Source organism: Capra hircus, chromosome 2 (genome assembly GCF_001704415.2).
Source record: "Capra hircus breed San Clemente chromosome 2, ASM170441v1, whole genome shotgun sequence".
Lineage (NCBI taxonomy): Eukaryota > Metazoa > Chordata > Mammalia > Artiodactyla > Bovidae > Capra > Capra hircus.
Genome location: NC_030809.1, coordinates 99618194 through 99639999, shown reverse-complemented (window position 1 = coordinate 99639999; position 21806 = coordinate 99618194). Strand labels below are relative to the sequence as shown.

Sequence of the window (21806 nt, the reverse complement as noted above, 5' to 3'; positions counted from 1 at the left end):
TTTGATACTTTGTAAAGAGAAACAAATATGATATGCCCATTCAAGGAATTTGTTCTCAAAGACTTTCAATTGTTCTGTTACTCAGTGAGTTTTACTCTAGAATTTGTGAATTTTAATTTCACTTAGCAGTGTTTTTCAAAGAGTGAGATTCTCCTTTTTGAAAAAGGGTTCCACAGGATATAGATTTGAGAAAAATCTTAGGTGATTTACCATATTAATGGCTCTGAAAGTTTTTATAGAAAAGAATCTCTAGTAAAGAAATGTTTTGTGTAACTAAACATTTTCCAAATATTTCTACTATAGAAAGTAGAATGGTGAATGCTGCAGGGAAGAAAGAATGAGGTGTTATTATTTAATTGGAGCAGAATTTCAGTTTTGCAAGATGAAACAGTTTCCAGGTGGATGGTGGTGATGATTGCTTAATAATGTGAATATACTTCATGCCATTGAACTATACAGTGAAAAAATAGTTACAGTGGTAAATTTTACATAATGTATATTTTATCCCCTTTCAAACAAAATGGAATCTTCTTTACAGGAATATAACAAACTTACCACAAGGCTGGCCCTTGCAGGGAAAAAAAAAATGTGAGAATTGAAAGCAAAACTCCCTAAAGAACAGTAAGGAAAGAAAATATATGCCGTCTAAGACAGGCTATTTGCAGCTTTGACTAGAAACAAATAGGCTTTGAAGATAAGGCATTTCGATATGTTCCCAGCAGATGAAGAATTGTTTTTAAAGCCAACCCATTCATAAAAGTCCGCTTATCCTAGCCATGCGTTGGTAGCCAGTGTTCAGCACGTTTTGAATCTAAAGAAACAACACGCACCATTGCCTGTGCAGTGATAGAGTAGTCAGCAGTGTACTTTTTGTCAGAGATGCTGTTTTCCCAGTATGATAGAATCAAGCACTTGTTAGTAGCATCTTCCTCCACCACAGCCTTACAAAGAACTGTCACAAGTCTTACAGACTTCGCAGGTTAACTTTTAGATGACTTTTGGTCATCTGCAGCTAGGAAACTTACCCAGGAGTAGTCAGTTTTCAAACTGAAGGAAGACTTAGACCCCAAACTAGTGGCATTAGTGAAAAGTGTGGAGGCAGAAGCCAATCAAATAGCTAGATTTCAAAAAAAGATTGAGCCCTAGTGGAGAAACAGGATTGAGACGCAAAATAAGGAATGGAGAACCGTTCTGAAGTCTCTCAGTGGAGAAGAAAAGGGCAGTAGCCATTCTTCTGGAATCACAGGGATCATAAATGAGAAGAAATCTACCAAACTGCAATGAGGAACAAAAGCAGGAAAGCCTTCAGTGACTGAAGGGCATGCAGCCCATGCGTAATGCGCAGAGAACAATGGTGTGGGTATGCGACTGGCCGTACCAGATCAGGTATTTGGTTCAGATAATCTGTACCCGCTCAGCAGGACGTTGGCAATTTGCTTTCCAGTTCTCATACTCTCTTCAGTTGGAATTAACAATGGTGTTAAGGGGGACAGGCTTCATTACACAGGCTTCTTGTGTTATACAGAACGACTGAAAATTAAACAGTTTACATGGAAACCAGGGGAATTGTTCAGAGCTTAGAAGCCACACCTGCTTTTTTTTTTGACTTGAGACAGATTTTTTAATGCTGATCTGTTGTGCTTTGTAAGCAAGTTACCAAGTTTTCAATGTGGGTATGATTTTTTCATGGCAAGGGAAAAGTAGGTCTTTGTGATCAATACAAAAAGGAATCCAAAGAAAGAAAGAATTTTAATTGTTACTTCAAATTTGTTACAGGCCTACCCAGCCTTGTCTTTTCTTCTCGATTCTGTCTTTCCAGTTGTTTTTACTTTAGTCTAAATTCATCTTAGAGAGTTAAGTACTTTCCTCTGTATTCTTAGTTTTAAAAATGGTTTTCCAAAAAGCTAATGAGATTGCGGTCTCAGAGTGTGGGCTGTAGCCCTCTCTGGTGTGTACTGAAGTTGAGTGCCTCTTACCTACAGAAACCATGGTGTCAGTGAGATTTTAAAAGCCAGTCATATTTTTCTGTATGTTTTCACAGTTATGTCTAACATTTTTTACAGCTAAAGAGGTGTCCTCTTATACTTACTCATCAAGATGTCCAGGAGTAAAAGGGAACAAGTCCCAGTGGATTCAGTACAGGGACCACTGTTACACGTCCGACCAGGCATTGCACAGTTTCTCAGAAGCCAGACAATTTTGCTCAGAGCTTGGTGAGTTAGAATGTGTTGATTTTCTTTTCTCAATAATTTAGTCATTAGAATTTTTCTTAAGGAAACCTTTTAAAGTAAATATTATGTTTTTGAAAATCTTTGTGAAGCACTCGCTAATTATAATAGCATTATAACCTAATTGCCCAGTGGTACAGAAATGGTTAAATATTTTATTATATATGAACTCAATGGAATATTGGAACAGCCATTAAAAAATGATCAATATAAGAATAAGTAGATGGTATATAAAAGAAAGTGGGAAGAAATAGAATAAAAAATTGCTAAATAAACTATTATGTGAAAATACTGACAAATGAAACCATTTTAAATATAGCTAGATATGCTCAAATGAAAGGGTTAAGAAGCAGATTTTTTGTAAAGTTGATTAAGCAGTAAATACAAAAGTGTAGATTTTTCATTACTTAGTCATTAATAAATTTAACCTGACCAGGGTAACAAAGCCCAAGAAGCATGGGTTGTTCATTCTGCAAAACGGACCCATGGCCCACATCTCTGAACACTTTAGGGGACAGGACTTTTAATCTTCAGATTTAACTAAAATGAAAGATTCCCTCCCATGAGAATCTTAGACAGTAGCCAAACTGTGAAATAACTTCTAGGGAGACCACCTAGAGTATTTCAAAGACCTGCATCCTTGGGTAGCAATTTAGGCAGATGACATTTATCTTATTTATTTTACTCCCTTGTGGAGACATTTCACTGATTTAAAAATCTCCTTGTTATTGCTTAACGACGTGATGGAAACTTTTATGTGAGATTAGAATTATAAAAGGTAAAGTGCCTGCACACTGTGGTGATCTGTAGAGGAGAAAATGCTTTCCTTTGCCCTTCTTTTAGTACTTTACACCACAAAAGACATGCTTTAGTTCAAGTATGGATAAGCTGGTTTGGATTGAAGACTATTTGATTCCATTTTGGATTAGTTTCCAAGTCCAGGTACTATTTTATTTCTATCCCTTGCCTGATGCTGGTGATAGTACTGTTACCTCTGTGGGTTTAAGGCAACCTGTCAAACTTGAGGAATACTCACTCATTCAGTTTCATACTGTATTTTGGACAATATACAATGGCATGACCATATATTAGTTCAGTTCAGTTCAGTCGCTCAGTTGTGTCCGATTCTGTGACCCCATGAATCAAAGGACGCCAGGCCCCCCTGTCCATCACCAACTCCCAGAGTTCACCAAAACTCATGTGCATCGAGTTGATGATGCCATCCAGCCATCTCATCCTCTGTCGTCCCCTTCTCCTCCTGCCCCCATACCTTCCCAGCATCAGGGTATTTTCCAGTGAGTCAACTCTTTGCATGAGGTGGCCAAAGTATTGGAGTTTCAGCCTCAGCATCAGTCCTTCCAATGAACACCCAGGACTGATCTCCTTTAGGATGGACTGGTTGGATCTCCTTGCAGTCCAAGGGACTCTCAAGAGTCTTCTCCAATACCACAGTTCAAAAGCATCAATTCTTCAGTGCTCAGCTTTCTTCACAGTCCAACTCTCACATCCATACCTGACCACTGGAAAAACCATAGCCTTGACTAGATGGACCTTTGTTGGCAAAGTAATGTCTCTGCTTTTTAATATGCTATCTAGGCTGGTCATAACTTTCCTTCCGAGGAGTAAGCATCTTTTAATTTCATGGCTGCAGTCACCATATGCAGTGACTTTAGAGCCCCCAAAAACAAAGTCTGACACTGTTTCCACTGTTTCCCCATCTATTTCCCATGAAGTGATGGGACCAGATGCCTAAGATCATGACCATGTATACTTATGTATAAAATAATATTAAAAGGAAGGCTAATGCTCTCTAACATCTCAAATCTATTCGTTTTATTTTCATTTTAGCAGAAGCACATTTAAAGTTAACTTATTACACAGAACTGGTTGTTGAGGAGGGAGTGTTGAAAATCTACAGGGGAACACAGATTTCTGCCATCACATACCCCACTTCTTATGACTAGCTGTTCATACAGGGAGATCTCACTGGTTAAGTAGTTCTACGGCCCAGAAATATTACCATGTAAACATTTTGAGGAGACGTAAGATATGTATATACACGAAGTTTCAGTCTAGAAATATTTCTAACATTTTTGGAAGCTATGAACACTATACTTTGTGTATTAATGCTATACACTATGTCAAGTTTGAATATCTTCATGATCTTAATCTTGATGTTGTTCTATGACTAAGTCATGTCCAACTCTTTGCAACCCCATGGACTGAAGCACAGCAGGCTTCCCTGTCCTTCACTGTCTCCCAGAGTTTGCTCAAATTCATGTCCATTGAGTCAGTGATGCCGTCCAACTTTCTCATCCTCTGTTGTCCCCTTCTCCTCCTGCCCTCAATCTTCCCTAGTTGGCGTAAAGCTAATTGACTTAGGGTTTGTTTTCCTTCCACAGCCCGTTCTGCAACTATTGTTACTATAAAGGATGAAGATGAGAATAAATTTGTGAGCAGACTAATGAGGGAAAATAATAACATTACCATGAGAGTTTGGCTTGGATTATCTCAACTTTCTGCTGGTAAATATCTGTGTGTAGAGTGTGCAAAGAGAGTTCTAACTTGTCCTGAATGCCAAGTCAGCCTCACTAAAGAATGTCAAGCAGTGGCTAGCTCAGACACTTCTTGGTGATGAATAAGCTAGGTCTGCTGGTTTAGAGGCTTATAAACTCCTGATGAATAAATGAATGACTTATTAGTAATGATGGAAACACTAATGAAATAGAAAATCAGGTTAAATCAACTGGACTTGTTTTAGAGGCGTAAGATACTTGGGTCAACAGGATCTTCCTTCTCGTACGGCAGTATCTGTGTCCCTTGTGTGTCCCACCAGGAACCCATTGCTGGCTGTCCATGGTATTCTAGTGTCTATCACCTGGTAGGGAATTCAGAAAGTTCTCTTCTTCTTGTTTCCTTCCCTCTTGAAACATTTTTACTTTTTTTTGGTAACCATAGAGTGAAAGTAAGTCTTAATGGTGATTTTTTTTTTATATTACCTTAGTAAAATTGCAGAGGTTTGGTTCAAAAAGATTTGTGGAAGAATTTTTCAATAAGGAATAATAGATTGTTTCCATGCACTTATCATTCATAAAGAATGAATTAAAAGTACACATTTGATAGAATAATAGAAAGTTGGCTTCACATTTTATGCAAATTTGAATTCTAAATAATTGAAATAAATGTGAATTCCAAAATATTAAATATGTGTCAAGAAGTGAATGAATTCTAAGTTGGCCATCTAAAGGAAGTATAAGTTGTGTTTATACTCTCACCACAAGGTGGTGCTCCATCAGCTGGGAACCAGAAGGGGAATCATGGTGGGGAGGACTTCTTGGACCCTGCAGGCCTCTTCCTCTCCCGCCAGCACGTTGTGAATGATTTTTAATGGGGGAAGTCATGGGTGGGAAGCAAGGGACAATGGATACAGATCTTTAGAAATCTGCCCATCACACAATAAATATGCACGCATTAGGTACTTCATTTATCACACCTATACTCTATGTAGGTGCTGTCTGATAGAACTTTCTACAAAGATGAAATTTTTCCTGTCTGTGCTGTCCAATGTGGTGGTCACTAACCATATGTGGCTGTTGAACACTTGAAATATGTCAAGTGCAACTGACGGGCTGATTTTAATATTTTCACTTTCAATAAATTTCATTTTAAAAATAGTGGCACAGCACAGTTTTAAATAAATAAATTGTATGAACCATGTGCTTTTTACCTTAGTAATTTAGTTACAGTAAACAAACTTCTTTCTTTAGATCAGTCTTGGAATTGGTTAGATGGATCAAAAGTGACATTTGTCAAATGGACAAATAAACTTAGGAGTGGCAGAGGACAATGTAGCATTTTGTTAGCCTCAAATGAAACTTGGACAAAAGTTGAATGTTCACGTGGCTACGGAAGAGTTGTCTGCAAAGTTCCCTTGGGTAAGTATGTAACTGTCCTTATGGAACCTTTTTGAAGAATGGGTCAGGCAATAAATGTACAATTCAACTGTACGCAAAGTTTTGTACTTTGTCCCAGAGTACTTAGTCCTTAGAGTATATCCATACAAACTTGATTGAATCATAAAGATTCTTTCCCTCAGAAAAATGAATTACAAATGACAGTAAATGCACAAGATGTCTAGGATTCCCAGGGGAAAGTACTGAACTGTCCAAACTCTGTATAATCCTTTCCTAAGAAAAATGGGAGCTGCCAGAGTTTTAGGGAGGTCATTTCTTGGAAAATGTTAAAATGTGTTTTATTCTATAGTTCAGAGACTAAAAGCTCAAAGGTCTAATTCTGCAGTTATTTCATTTCTTTTCTCCCTATTCCCATACAACTCATGATAAACAATAATGCAAAACTGTATTTAATTAGTTACAATGTCCTAAGTATCTATAGGAAATTGTACTTTGAACTTCTGTTTCATCGTAATTGGTACATAAATTAACCACAAAAATCTTAACAAGCTCTAAAATTTTTACATTAACATTTTTAAAGATTAACATAAAATGTTCATTTTGGTGTACCAATGTTAAAAATAAAACCTTAACTCTAGGTAATCAGTATCTACATATTTATGCATTGATTCAGTAAATATTTAGAGTATCTGTTTTATGTGCTGGGGTGCACCCATGAGGAAGACAGGTAAGATTCCTTTTCTCACAGAGCCTACAATCTATTGAAGACAGTTAAGGAGTAACCAAGCAGGTCCATTTTTAAAAGAGAGGAAAATATCAAATAGTTATAAGCTCTGTGGTGCAATGGTAAAGAGTTCTGGAGAAGGAAATGGCAACCCACTGCAGTATTCTTGCCTGGAGAATTCCATGGACACAGAAGCCTGGCAGACTGCAGTCCATGGAGTTGTACAGAGTTAGACACAATTGAGCAGGCACGTGTGCATGCACACACATAAACTGTATTGAGACTAGGGGTTTAGCTACTCTAGATCAGGGGTGATCAGGGAAGGCTTCTTAGAGTGGGAGATATGGAAGCTGAAATCTGAAAGGCCAGCCGAGGCCTTTGGGATCAGCAGAAGAGTCACACCAGGCAGAGGTACCAGTTGGAGCAGAGAGCCCAAGACAGAACATCTTGATGTGGGCTTAAGGAAGAACTGGAAAGTAGACAGGTGTCAGACAGGTAGGGCTTTGGAATCCTGAGTCAAGTGTTCAGGTTCTATACTTAGTGGAATAGAGAACGGGTAGATTTGGGGTGAGGGAGAAGTAGGGTTAGAATGGTATAAACCAGGAGTTCCGTTTCAGCATTTTGAATATCCATGTGGAGATGAGCTATCCATATGGAATGTCTAGTGTGCAGTTGGACATCTGAGAGAGAAGGAAAGTCAGCAAAGAGATGATATTAAAGCCATGGGATGCAATGACTCCATCTTGGCAGCATGTAGATAAGGGCCTGGAACAGTGCTTAAACTTGAATAGAGAGGGACTCAGTGAGGTCATCCTAAAAGGTTAATTTCCTTTAAAGCAAATAACACTTTATTTGGCACTAGGTAAGTCAAACACAGACATTTACCAGCCTTTAGCAATTTACTGTCAAAGTAAGGTAATAAACTGGGAATGAGGGTCTCAAAAGGATGATGGGAAGGGAATGTGAGAATAATGGTACCACTCTAATTTCTTTGGAAGAAAATTGCTATAGGAGTGAAGAGGATTTGAATGAAAACAGTTGAATTGGACCAGAAAGCACTGAAGTGTTTGATGATGAGTTTGAATTCTGTGTTGACACTGTGAGACAGTCAGCACTTACTGTATCTAATTTGTACAGTGTTCACATATGTGACACAAAGCCTAATATATAAAATCAGTGACGGTCACTGTTCTGTTCTGTCGTCCACTGTCAAACCTTTCTCTGGTCTAGGCCCTGATTACAGAGGACTAGGTATCGCGCTTGCTGTGCTGAGTATCTTAGCTCTAACCTGCGGGCTGGTCTGGCTCTTCTTCCGAAGGAACCGTTGGCACTGGTCGGGCTTCTCTTCAGTTCGGTATCAACAGGGAGGGAATGAAGACGAAATTATGCTTCCTTCTTTCCATGACTAAGCTCTTCTAGAAGTTTGCTAATTTGCACTGATGATTTAGGAAAAATGAGCCATTTAAAATTTTCCCAATATCAGTATTTACTCTGTTTCAATGTTGAGGTATTAGGTACTCTTTTTGTTTAATTATAATGCTGGTATCTACAGTTAACCCACAAAATGCCATGTTTATAACTACTTAAAGGCATGAAAAGATACCAAAGTTGGAACTAAAGTCCAAATTGTTCATAGGGTAATGAGTTTAATGTGTGTTTTCTCTGTAAGAATGTAGCTGGTAACTAGGATATGAATGGCGTTTTAACAAAATGTCTTAGGAAATAAAATTGGCATATTACTGGGTCACATATGTACATTTAATTTTAAGAACATCTAAGCCAAATGCAAAATTAGTACCTCTAGATAAAAACAAAACAGTAAATAATATCAGCATTGTTTTACAGTAGTCATTTGTAGCATTTGGGGGAAATTATTGAACAATGAGACATGCAAACAGCAAAATTATGCCTCTTGGCAAGATTTTCTTATACCATTCCAAAGATATTTCATACCAAAATTATTGAAATGCAAATAATTTTGTTCTGTTCATAGTTTTTCAAAGGCTTTTAAAGAAGATTTAGTACTTAATGTTTTTATAAGTGTGGAAATATTTTTAGATTGATTAAATATCTTATAGCAGTGTGTTTTTTGTTTTATATAAAACATGTTTTCTTTTTAAAGGGAATCAGCTAAGGATGAGATTTTTTTGAAAATTTCACAGTTTATATGTTTAACATAGTATTGCAACTTCTGACTAAGAAATTTTTATTCTTTGTTACCTTTTTACATAAGAGATAGGAGGTCTGTGAAAATTGTGTATATTTGTAAAAATGAATTTTACAATGAAACTCTAAATCTTGTGATTACTACTAAAATATGAATGGTTTAGGAAACACGGTTTTATGGTTATTGTTTTGAATTTTACCACCTAGAATATAGTCCTAATAATAGCTTCTACTGGATATTGTGAATGTTTTATTCAGTGTTTAACTTATATTGACATTTGTACTTTATTTTTGTAGAAAATCCACAGATTTATTTTAAAATTTAGTGTTTATATTATGATAATGTTGTAAATAACTTTCTAAGACAATTTTAGTGGTCTAACACGCTGTAGTATGGTCGTCCTGAACTATTTTATACTGAATTTATTAAATTCTCTTACTCTATTATCTGTACAATTTTAGTTGTTAAGACTTTCTTCAATGAACTGAACAAATTTGATGCAACAAGTACAGGTATATATAGTGAGTGAGTGAAGTCGCTCAGTCATGTCCAAATCTTTGTGACCCCGTGAACTGTAGCCTACCAGGCTTCTCCATCCATGGGATTTTCCAGGCAAGAATACTGGAGTGGGGTGCCATTTCCTTCTCCAGGAGATCTTCCCAACCCAGGGAATGAACCCAGGTCTCCCGCATTATAGGCAAGCGACGCTTTACTTTCTGAGCCACCAGGGAAGTCCAGTAGTGATGCCATAATAAAATCATTTTCTTTTATTATTTAGGTAAAACTATTGTTGATCTTATGTAAAAGTATTTGTTTTCTGTTTTGAAAAATAAGTCTCTAGATTGGGCTTTATTATGTTACGCATATAGCATGACAAGAAAAAAAGTGTCCAGCTATTGTTAAGCAAGGCCTCAAGATCTTGTGTGTACTTTTAAAAGAATAAATATAATCATTTGTACATCTCTGAGTGTTTGATTTTAGGCTGCTTTTTGGATTCCTCTGACTCAGCATTTCTTCTGGCTACTGGGTCAGCAGGGGTCCCACCTATAATACACTTGCTTCTCTCTCTGTTTGCCTCCCTCAGGAGATCCTGCACACCGCCTCCCACCCCTCGGCCTTCATCAACCACTTCTAAGTCAATAATTCAAACATCTAGTTTCAGGTTCATATTTCTAACTCCCACTGAACAATCTCTATGAAGGTCCTTCTTACCATGACCAGAGCTGCCCATATTGTGTTCCCTTTCTCAGAAGAACTGAAGACAGCCTTTTCCAATCTTCCTAACTAATCCAACCCCCACATGTGGTCTGACAAAACTGATCTTTCAAAACGAGGCACCTAAAATAACAGAGGATCAGGTATAGAGGACGAGTTTAGAAGTGACCAATAAATACCCTCTGACAGTATTCTCCCTTCCCCAATCCCAGGGCAGGATGTTTCATTACCTGGGACATCTGCCCTGCAAATGTTTGCTGTAGTGTTGGAAACCCCAGTCCTGACTCGCTGCTGAATTTTTGCTAGGGAAAGCCAGAGATTCAGGTTTCTTTCTCTTCGGTTCATTTAATCCTAAAAGCCTCTTGGAGAAACAAAGACCTGATTGCTCACTGACTCACCTAAAAAGACAAATTTTAACTATTAAGTTCAACAACTTTTTACCTAAAAAGACAAATTTTAAGTATATCTCAAAGACTTTATTATTTTTAATTGAGGATAATTGCTTTACAATGTTCTGTTTGTTTCTGTCATACAACAATGTGAATCAACCATAAGTATACATACATCCCCTCCATCTTGAACCTCCCTACCACCCCCAACATCATCCCACCGCTCTAGATTGTCAAAGACATTTTTAAAAAAAAACTAGACCTCATGATCTGTACAGTTCAGTTCAGTCGCTCAGTCATGTCCAACTCTTTGCGACCCCATGAATCGCAGTACACCAGGCCTCCCTGTCCATCACCAACTCTCGGAATTCACTCAGACTCATGTCCATCGAATCAGTGACGCCGTCCAGCCATCTCATCCTCTGTCATCCCCTTTTCCTCCTGCCACCAATCCCTCCCAGCATCAGGGTCTTTTCCAATGAGTCAACTCGTTGCATGAGGTGGCCAAAGTACTGGAGTTTCAGCTTCAGCATCAGTCCTTCCAATGAACACCCAGGACTGATCTGTTTTAGGATGGACTGGTTGGATCTCCTTGCAGTCCAAGGGACTCTCAAGAGTCTTCTCCAACACCACAGTTCAAAAGCATCAATTCTTCGGTGCTCAGCTTTCTTCACAGTCCAACTCTCACATCCATACATGACCACTGGAAAAACCATAGCCTTGACTAAATGGACATTTGTTGGCAAAGTAACGTCTCTGCTTTTGGATATGCTATCTTGGTTGGTCATAACTTTCCTCCCAAGGAGTAAGCGTCTTTTAATTTCATGGCTGCAGTCACCATCTGCAGTGATTTTGGAGCCCCAAAAAATAGTCTGACACTGTTTCCACTGTTTCCCCATCTATTTCCCATGAAGTGATGGGGCCAGATGCCATCATCTTCGTTTTCTGAATGTTGAGCTTTAAGCCAACTTTTTCACTCTCCTCTTTCACTTTCATCAAGAGGCTTTTTAGTTCCTCTTCACTTTCTGCCATAAGGGTGGTGTCATCTGCATATCTGAGGTTATTGATATTTCTCCCAGCAGTCTTGATTCCAGCTTGTGTTTCTTCCAGCCCAGCATTTCTCATGATGTACTCTGCATATAAGTTAAATAAGCAGGGTGACAATATACAGCCTTGATGTACTTCTTTCCCTATTTGGAACCAGTCTGTTGTTCCATGTCCAGTTCTAACTGTTGCTTCCTGACCTGCATATAGGTTTCTCAAGAGGCAGGTCTGGTGGTCTGTAATTCCCATCTCTTTCACCTAAAGCCAGACATTCTGGAATGCAAAGTCAACTTGGCCTTAGAAAGCATCACTATGAACAAAGCTAGTGGAGCTGATGGAATTCCAGTTGAGCTATTTCAAATCCTGAAAGATGATCCTGTGAAAGTGCCACATTCAATATGCCAGCAAATTTGGCATATATGCCAAAGAATGCTCAAACTACCACACAGTTGCACTCATCTCACATGCTAGTAAAGTGATGCTCAAAATTCTGCAAGCCAGGCTTCAGCAATATGTGAACCGTGAACTTCCAGATGTTCAAGCTGGTTTTAGAAAAGGCAGAGGAACCAGAGATCAAATTGCCAACATCCGCTGGATTATCGAAATAGCAAGAGAGTTCCAGAAAACATGTATTTCTGCTTTATTGACTATGCCAAAGCCTTTGACTGTGTGGATCACAATAAACGGGGGAAAATTCTGAAAGAGATGGCAATGATCTGTACGGCAAACTCTAATTTCCTTTATATTCTAAATTAAAACATTCTCACACTATTATATCTCAACAAATTTAGTATACGTCTATTTCTCCTTTTGGCCAAGCTAACTTAATCAGTTCTGCCCAGCCAGAATCTGAGAGGCTTTTTTTCCATTCTCCCAAACAATTCTTCTTATATTCTCTTTGTATTAATATGAAGACAGCATACCCCTTGTTTCCCAGGATAGAAACTCAGAATTCATCCTTGAATCTTCTCTTTCTCATCTCTCTAATCCAGCAACTCTGTCAGTTTTTCCCCACTCTTCTCATGGACTGGTCATCTTCATTGCCAGCTGTCTTTAATTCAGAACTTTACCCTCTTTTCTTTCTGGATTATCTGCACGAGTTTCTTCACTGGTCTTCCTCATCAGCCTTTCCCCTTCACCCCATCTTGCCCATTCCTAAACCTAGAGAAGCTGAGAGTTACAGAGGAGGACTCCCCTTCTATTTTGGTCTCCATTTATGTAGTCCTAAGTACCTTAGTTGGCAAAGTAAGCAGAGACATTACTTTGCCGTCTAAGGTCTGTCTGCTCAAGGCTATGGTTTTTCCTGTGGTCATGTATAGATGTGAGAGTTGGACTGTGAAGAAGGCTGAGCGCCGAAGAATTGATGCTTTTGAACTGTGATGTTGGAGAAGACTCTTGAGAGTCCCTTGGACTGCGAGGAGATCCAACCAATCCATTCTGAAGGAGATCAGCCCTGGGATTTCTTTGGAAGGACTGATGCTAAAGCTGAAACTCCAATACTTTGGCCACCTCATGCAAAGAGTTGACTCATTGGAAAAGACTCTGATGCTGGGAGGGATTGGGGGCAGGAGGAGAAGGGGACGACAGAGGATGAGATGGCTGGATGGCATCACTGACTCAATGAATGTAAGTTTGAGTGAACTCCAGGAGTTGGTGATGGACAGGGAGGCCTGGCATGCTGCGATTCATGGGGTCGCAAAGAGTCGGACACAACTGAGCAACTGAACTGAACTGAAGTACTTTAGGTCCAAAGGGAGCTCAGCAATGCCCAGCCCGGGACCCTCTCCAGGAACCTTTAAGGGGTTGAAGCCAGTCCTGAGTAGTCCTAGGGTTTTGGTTTCCTGGCCATATGCCCACTCTTTTTAAAAAATGTTTTGTTTTTTTTTCTCTCTTTTAATATTGATTTGTTTATTTTATTCGGCTTCATGGTATCTTTAGTTGCAGCATGCAAACTCTTGGTTGTGGCATGTGGGATCTAGTTCCCTGACCAAGGGTCTAGCCCAGGTCCCCTGCATTGGCTGCACAGAATTTAGCCCCTGGACCACCAGTGAAGTTCCCCAACACCCTCTTAATACAAAGTAAGGTCAAGTCAATATTGTTTCAAAGGCTAAACAACAAAGAGGCAAAGTCAGATGAAACTGGAGTCCAGGAATTAGGAAAACATTGGTGATCTTAACCAATAGGAATGCAGAAAATCACCAGACGGGAGTGAGCTGAAAAGTGAAAGGAAATTAGGAAACAAAGAACATTTTTGAGATGTAGAGATGGGCCATAGCTAGAGTGAGAAGAAGGAAAGGTGAAGAAGACTTCTTTCCAAAGGAGGTAGGGGAGGAGATTTACAGGTTTAGAAGCTGAGAGGAATGAAAACAAGACACATCATTGGAAACCAATGAACAGAGAGAAGCTGATGCAGGGGAGAAAGGGGAAGATCTTGAAGAAGATGGGATGAGAGGGCAGATCTAAATCCACATGTAGAGGAACTAGGTTTGGATGGGATGGGAGGAAGCTTGCTTTCCTCTCTAAGGACAGAAGAGAATGACCTGTGTGGAAGAGAAGGGGAGAGCAGGCAGGTGTTTGAAGATGTTTATCTATACCTGATGGCCTCTATTTTCCTAGTGAGTAGAAGGTGAAGTCTTTTTCAGAGAAAGATAAATATTGAATGGGGTTTCAGCTTAAAGAGCATAATAAAAAAGTGAAATATTCTATCTGGGGAATGAATAAGAGAGGAGAATGATCAAGACAAAAGGCTGCAGAAAAGGCTTACTGGGCTCACATGAAATTAAAAGCCATATATTAGTAGTGACAACCATCAGGAGAATGAATAGATTTCTTCTACCTGCCCTCGGCTGTTTAAAATTGAGGAAAAGGAGAATACGAAGGAGAAAATAGAGCCCCCCTCCTCAAAAAATTAAAGATAGAACTACCAGGTGATCCAGCAGTCTCACTTCTGGGTGTAAAACGAAGTCAAGGGATTGGAGTCCAGAATGAGATCAAAGAGGAAGTAAACAAGTGAGAGAGAAGGAAAAAACAGTAATTGGAAAGTAGGACATCATAATGAGAGATTTTGATGAAATAACTATATTTTCCCATGCAGAGGAGGTAAGTAGTCTGTCTTATATTAGCATAAAAAATGAGGAAGTGTGCACCAGAGTTAACAGTGGGGGAAATATGTCTTCCTTTAGTTCAAATGACTGAAAAATAAAAGACAGCTGAAATGGATTATTTGCCTAAAGTAGACTGATTCATCAAGGTGCTACTTCTATTGTAAATCTATCAGTTATTTGAAAATTAGTTTAATAAAAATCCACATTGATACAGTGTGCTTTGGTGCCTGAGGTAGGGGTGGAGATAACTTATTCAGTTAGATGACTGTTCATTTCCCCTTTGTAGTTAGCAGGATGAGAGTCCCCAGAATCGGGAGGTTTGAATATTTAAACACTGTGTACATTTGAAAGGATTTGCTTTGGGTTTGGGTTTAGTATACTAACAGTCTGAGGAATGATGGAGATAAATCAGTTGAGCAAGTCCTTGATACTTTGGCAAAGAGACTGAACCTGGAGAGGTTGGGAGAGTCCAGCAGAAGACCTGGGCTCTGGTTCAATTTTTGGCATTCACTGTGTGCCCATGGCTAAGTCACATCCTTTCTTTGGGCCTCAATTTCTTTATCAGTAAATGAAGAGATGGCCCCTACCACCTCTGACATTCTGAGACTCCTTACAGACCCCTTTGGTCAGATAGTGCAATCAGTCCATTTCCAGTTGAACAATCAATAGCATGGACAAGATTAGACTTGATTTTTTTTTAATAGACTGTCATTTTCGAGCAGTCTTAGGATAAACATTGAGCAGAGTTCCCACATACATCCTTATGTCTCGCCACCTTTTTCTTATTATTAGCATCTTGCATTAGTGTGGTACATTTGGTAAAATTGATCCAATTCAGATACATTATTCTTAACTAAAGTCCAGAGTTTACATTAAGATTCCTCTTTATGTTCCTATAGTTGTGACGAATGTATAATGATATGTATCTACCATTACAGTATTGCTCAGAACAGTTTTACTGCCCTAAAAGTGCTCTGTGCTCCACCTAGTCATGTCTCCCTTACTCTTGACAACCACTGATTTTTTTTTTTAAACTGATACCACAGTTTTGTCTTTCCAAAATATAAAGTTGAAATAATAGGGTATGTGGGCTTTTCAGACAGGCTTCTTTCACTTAGCAATATGTGTTTAAGTTCATTCCATGGTTTAATAGTTCATTTCTTTCTAGTGCCAAATAATATTTCATTGTGTGGATGTACCACAGTCTATTTATCCAGTCACCTACTGAAGGATAGCTGGGCTGCTTCAAATATCTATGTGTAAGTTTTTGTGAATATGTAACATTTCAACCAAGGATGGAGAAGGAAATGGCAACCCACTCCAGTGTTCTTGCCTGGAGAATCCCAGGGATGGGGGAGCCTGACGGGCTGCCATCTATGTGGTCGCACAGAGTCGGACACGACTGAAGTGACTTAGCAGCAGCAGCCAAGGATAAATACCAAGGAGCATGAGCACTGAATCATACAACAAGAGTCTGTTTAGTTTTCTGAGGAGCTGCCAAACTGTCTTCCAAAGTGGCTGCACCATTTTGCATTCTCACTGGAAATGAATAAGAATTCATTTTGTTCTCTATCTTCTTCAGCATTTGGTGTTGTCAGTGTTTTGGATTTTAAAAGTCATTCTAATAGGTGTACAGTGGTATCTGGTTTTAATTTGCAGTTCCCTAGTGACATATGATGTTGAGTGTTTTCATGTACTTTTTGCTATATTTATATATCTTATTTGTTGAAGTGTCTGTTCAACTCATTTGTAAATTTTAAAATTGAGTTGTTTATGTTTGTATTCTTGAGTTTAGACTCAATTTAAAAACACTCTTTTGCTAATGACATGAGGCAATGTCAGAGTTTAAACAAGCAGCCTGTGTGACTCTCATTTGTCTGGTTCCAGAGACCCCGGCTATTCGAGTTACAGTTGCATAGTTCACATGTATAGTAACAAACATGATTGCTGCTGTTTTTCTTAAACAACAGAAATTTATTGTGTCACAGTTTTGGAGGCCAGATGTTCAAGATCAAAGTCCAAAGTATTCCTTTCAAGGGCTGTCAAGCACAGTTTAAAGACCCTCATCCAAGAGCTGATGACAGAAGTTGTCTGATGGCCACAGCCCACTGAGAGAACCTTTGAAAAGGTTTCTGGCTATTGGGTTCAAAGAACAAACACCACTTTAACCAAGTGATCAAAGTTAACATTACCAGTGATAAGACAGAATGACGTGGTCTTCCCGGGCTGGGCATGCCACTTCTGTGGTACTCTTGCCAAACACTAACCAACCACCACCACCACCACCACCAAACCACAGAAATATAACCTGAATCCTCTGCTTCCAATCTCCCTCAAGAGGAAGCATCAGACAAACCCAAACGAAAGGACGTTGTACACAGCGACTGGTCAGTACTCTTCAAACTTGTTTCCAGATAAGCAGTGACTCAGGAACTGTCCCACAGTACAGAGACTGAGGACGCGTGACATCGCAGTGCAGTGTATGATCTCGGATTGGATTTTAGGACAGAAAAATCAGAAGGACAACTGATGAAATACGATAAGGGCTGTAGATCAGCCCACAGTATTAGATCAGTGTTAATATACTGGCTTTGACCATGGCACTGAAGTTACGTACGACGTTAAGATTTAGAGAAAGAAGCGTTACGGAAATTCTTCTTTGGAAACGTTTTTGAGAAGCTGAATTGATTTCGGTTCAGATGAAGTTTTAAAAACCACGGTGAGCCGGGGCGCCGGCCGGAAGGCAGCGCGGGCGGGCTCTCGGCCCGGCCGGGGCGGCTGGTGGGAGGGGTCGGACGGCGGCTCTGCACTTCCGAGAAGCGCGCGCGCGGCCCGCAGCGCCGTCATGCCGCGAGCCGCACCTCCCGCTCTTCTGCTGCCGCTGCTGGGCCTCGCCGCCGCCGCCGCCGCGGGTAAGCTGGCCCCCGGCCGCGCCCCCTCCTCGGCCTGGGAGCGGGCGCCCGGAGCAGACCCTCCACCCTCTCCCCGGGCGAGGGCTGCCTCTCGACGGGCAGGTCGCGCTCGCCTGCGCGCCCACCCCAAGCGCCTCCGGAGGCTGGTCGTCACCCCTCGCGTCTGCGTTCGGTGGGCTCCCTGAGAGCGCCCCCGGGGAGGAGAGAGCCCGCAGGGAGGGGATCTCCGGGGACCCCAGAGCGCCCTTCATCTCCCACCGTGTCCACATCCTTAGCACGGACCCCAGTCGCGGGCAAGGGTCCCCAAACGGGGCTAATTGACAGGAGAGCAGAAAGACTTATGAAAGCGCCAGGATGGAGCGTAGTTTCACGGCCGTTTGGGGCTGAAAGGGGAAGTGGGGAAGTTAGACTGCGGCGATTTCCCCCAGCTCGCGTGCTGCTGGGGTGGGATGGGAGTGGGAGGAAGCTGACCCTTTTTTGCTCTCGGCGTTGTTTGTCCATTTGGATGGTGTTCAAGATGTTGAAACAGGAAAACAGTTCAGCCAAATAACCCCTGAGTGGAAGTGGGAAGAGAACAGGCGAGGCTTGGATTCCACTGAAGTCGTGTGATTTAAAAATCTTTGTCTAGTCTGCTGTTGTGCAAGTTTCATCTGAAAAATGACTCGTGATTTCCAAAATAAGTTCCGAGGGAAATAGACTCTTCAATATGTTTTGTGTTTTTTAAAAAACAAGTTTCTCTTGTAACGGTGTCGAAAATGTTGTTGGGGGAAACTCTGGGGAAAGACTTACATCCAAAACCACTATCGATTGAACAATTCTGGGAAATAAGGAGCAAAATAAAAACAGAGTGAGTACTTGCATGGGTCTGAATAAATTGATTATGCAAGAATTTGTGATTTTTTCCCCTGAATTTCACTGCTGTTTTATAAATTCCTGCTGGAAGCCTGCTGACAGGATCTCAGTGTTGGAGGCAGCAGTAGCATAAGCAGCTCAGAACTTGCTTACAAACTCAGAGCTCCTATCCTGACACCTTTTGTCGACCAGCATTTATGACCAGTTATGCCATCTGCTGCCTATGGAGGAGCAGAAGGGAGAGTTTCACCCTGTTCAGACTGAGCACATCAGGTTTGTCCAAAACAAGGCTGGATGAGAGATTCTGCCAAGCCCTCTTAATGCACACCCTCATGTTTGCCAGTTACATTTAAACACCTATTTAAGCCACCCTCTGGGTTGCTGAGCCCAGAAGAGTTGATGCTTTCAAACTGTGGTGCTGGAGAAGATTCTTGAGAGTCCCTTGGACAGCAAGATCAAACCAGTTAATCCTAAAGGAAATCAACCCTGAATATTCATTCAAAGGCCTGATGCTGAAGCTGGAGCTCCAATACTTTGCCTATCTGCTGTGAATAGTCGACTCATTAGAAAAGACCCTGATGCTGGGAAAGATTGAAGGCAAAAGGAGAAGAAGGCAGCAGAGGATGAGATTGTTCAGTAGCATCACAGACTCAATGGACATGAATATGAGCAAACTCTGAGAGAGAGTGAAGTACACGGAAGCCTGGTGTGCCGCAGTCCATGGATTCGCAAGAGTTGGACACGACTGGAGTGACTGAACAACTGAGTTTCTGTGCCTTTGTATGTCAGACTAAGAAAAAAAAAACTTGTCAGATTTCTTTAGAAGCCCATTTCTAGATTTTGATGTCTCTTTTCTTCAGAGAAGCTGTTTTGATCAGCAGTAGAGGACAAGCATTTACCCATCTGGGCCCTTGCACTTCTTAATAGTAATAGGTGAGACCAGATAAGGAATTCAGGCTGGGCTTTACTGGGACTCAAGCTGCAGCGCAGGGGAGTGAAAACAAGTAATAGGTGCTCTTGCTTGCTCCCTAAGTGGGGTGAGCTGGTCCCTTAAATGGGGTGAGGGTAGGGGCTGACGTAGTCCCAGACAGAGAAGTAAATGGCTTAGGTGGGCTGCCCACCGGCTTGATGGTGCTGTGTGCAGAGATCAGGCTCAGTACCCTGCTTTTGCTCCTGGAAGCTCAGAAATGGCAGTTGGGTTTTGATCTTTTTGTATCTTGTTGCTCAAAATTTGCCCCAGCTGCCCATGCATGCAGTTATTTGTAGTCTCTTATAGTGTCTTTGTTTTCTGTGGCTCGAGGAGACATTTGTCCAGGTGCAAGCACTGTAGCAAAGGGTCTCAGGTCCCAGCCTGTCTCAAAACTGTCTTTGGAAAGTTTTGTCTTTTTGGTTTTGTTTTAATAAGTCCAGTATGGTTACATAGACTTTTTAAGAGCTGAAGAAGTGCATGTTGAATAAATTAATGCTGTGAATTTATCAATTTCTCTCAGGAGGTTTTAAGGATTAAATTAGAAGGTGCATGAGTTTTGGCATTAGGTACAGACTGTGTGGTCTTGATTGAATTGCCCAACTCATTGCATTTCAGTTAAAATGGAGATTATGACCATAGGGCGATCATGGGCATTCAGGGAGTACGCCATGTCTAGCACCTATTCGAGGCATTGTGAATCTTGGTTTCCCTTTGTTCTCTTCATACGAAATGAAGGGTAATTATTGCAATTAGATAACATCATGAGTGCAACTTTATGTGGGTTGATGTGTATGGTAACTGAGCACATTCCCATGCATGTTGATAACACAGAGCTGAAAACCTGTGTCCATGTTTTATTATCATACTTCACCAATTTATCTAGACAAGATCAGGAATAATATTTTGCTTAGAACTAAGTAAAAAGAGCTTTTGAAAGTTATTGTGGAATTTGCCGAATGGCAAGATCTTAACAGGAAAGGTCCTATGGTGTTGCAGAAAATATAAATGTAATATTGAAATGGAAATTATTGTTCTCTGTTATTTTGGATTTTATTAGAATAAATGATCTTATGTTTTACTTAGCTATTATCTTGAAAAATCACAATGAACAAAACATTCTTTAGATACGTGGGTTAGGTGCCATGGCATCTCTTTTAAAAAGTTCTTCTGGAACACCACATTTTGTATGTAGTAAATGATCAGTGGAGATTCCCTGGTGGCTCAGAGGGTAAAGCGTCTGCCTGCAATGCAGGACACCTGGGTTTGCATATGCTTCTTGGGTCAGTGATTTCCCGTGGGGAGTGTTAATATAAGAGAATGTAAGCATGTTAGAGTAAATCCCATTCTGATGGTGGTTACATGGATCAGAATCTAGGTTACTGATTTTGAATTGCCATAGCCTGCAATACTCTGCCTCTTTCCCTGATGTCACCTATTACCACCCTTCCTGCCATTCACTCTGTTTATCCACACTGACCTCTGCGGGACTCAGCCACCTTCTGACTCTTCTGCCCAGACCACCCTCCTCTTGCCCATTCCTTGGCATGGACCCTTCCACGTCCTTCAGATCTCTATTCACATGTCCTCTTCCTAGGCCTTTCCTGTACACTCCACCTTCTCTATAACATCCCTGTGTTTTCTCTTCAGAGCACTCATTTCTCTTGGAATGAATCTTGTCTTCTTGCGTGTCGCTCCCCTCACCAAGGAAGCTCTGTAACAGCAGAAAATTCACTGTATTGTGGATTTTTGTTTTGTTTTGAAATGTGTCTCTAAGCTGTATTCTAACTTATAATAAAAGGACAAAAAATTTAGATGAATGGCGGCAGGTCATGGGATTGCAATTTCTTTCAAATTATTTTTATTTTTGCCCTTGAGCTCATCTCATAATTGAATTCAAAGCATTAAGTCACTTTAATCTATTGATGTGACTTATTCTGACCATTGTGGATAGTACAGTGATGTTTCAGCAAGTATTATTTTAGATTGTAAAATTTGAAATGTTAAAAGTGTTTATTTTTCTTCCAATGAAAAAGTTATAATTATGTATTATTTCAGGACTTCTTTCATTGAGAAGCTTTTAAAAGCTTAGGTGTTGAAAGCTTTTTAACACTTAGGTGTTGAAAATTAGTTTTGCAACAGGGTTATCATCCACAATTTTTTTCTGATACATATCAAGTATTTAAGATTATTTTAGATTTTGAGGGCAGATCTTCAGGTTGCATCGATAAGAAAATGGACCAGTAAAGCCCAATGAGAAGGGTGCAGAGAAACACTGCCACCCTCATTC

The 21806-nt window shown here is 40.3% G+C and overlaps 1 protein-coding gene across 3 annotated transcripts in view; it reads left to right on the top strand.

The window, feature by feature from the left end:
* LOC102168948 (CD302 antigen) overlaps window positions 1-21806 on the top strand; it is a 119533-nt gene that overhangs the window by 76647 nt on the left and 21080 nt on the right. Inside the window, exons 32-35 of one of the 3 annotated variants that reach the window (XM_018063538.1) lie at window positions 2064-2213; window positions 4631-4753; window positions 5996-6163; window positions 8097-9485. In XM_018063538.1, coding sequence (XP_017919027.1) covers window positions 2064-2213; window positions 4631-4753; window positions 5996-6163; window positions 8097-8275 — 620 coding nt within the window. In that variant the 3' untranslated portion in view covers window positions 8276-9485. Of the gene's footprint in view, window positions 1-2063; window positions 2214-4630; window positions 4754-5995; window positions 6164-8096; window positions 9486-17565; window positions 17698-21806 lie in introns of those variants that run through there. The other 2 variants (XM_018063553.1, XM_018063546.1) reach the window with 2 other exon arrangements.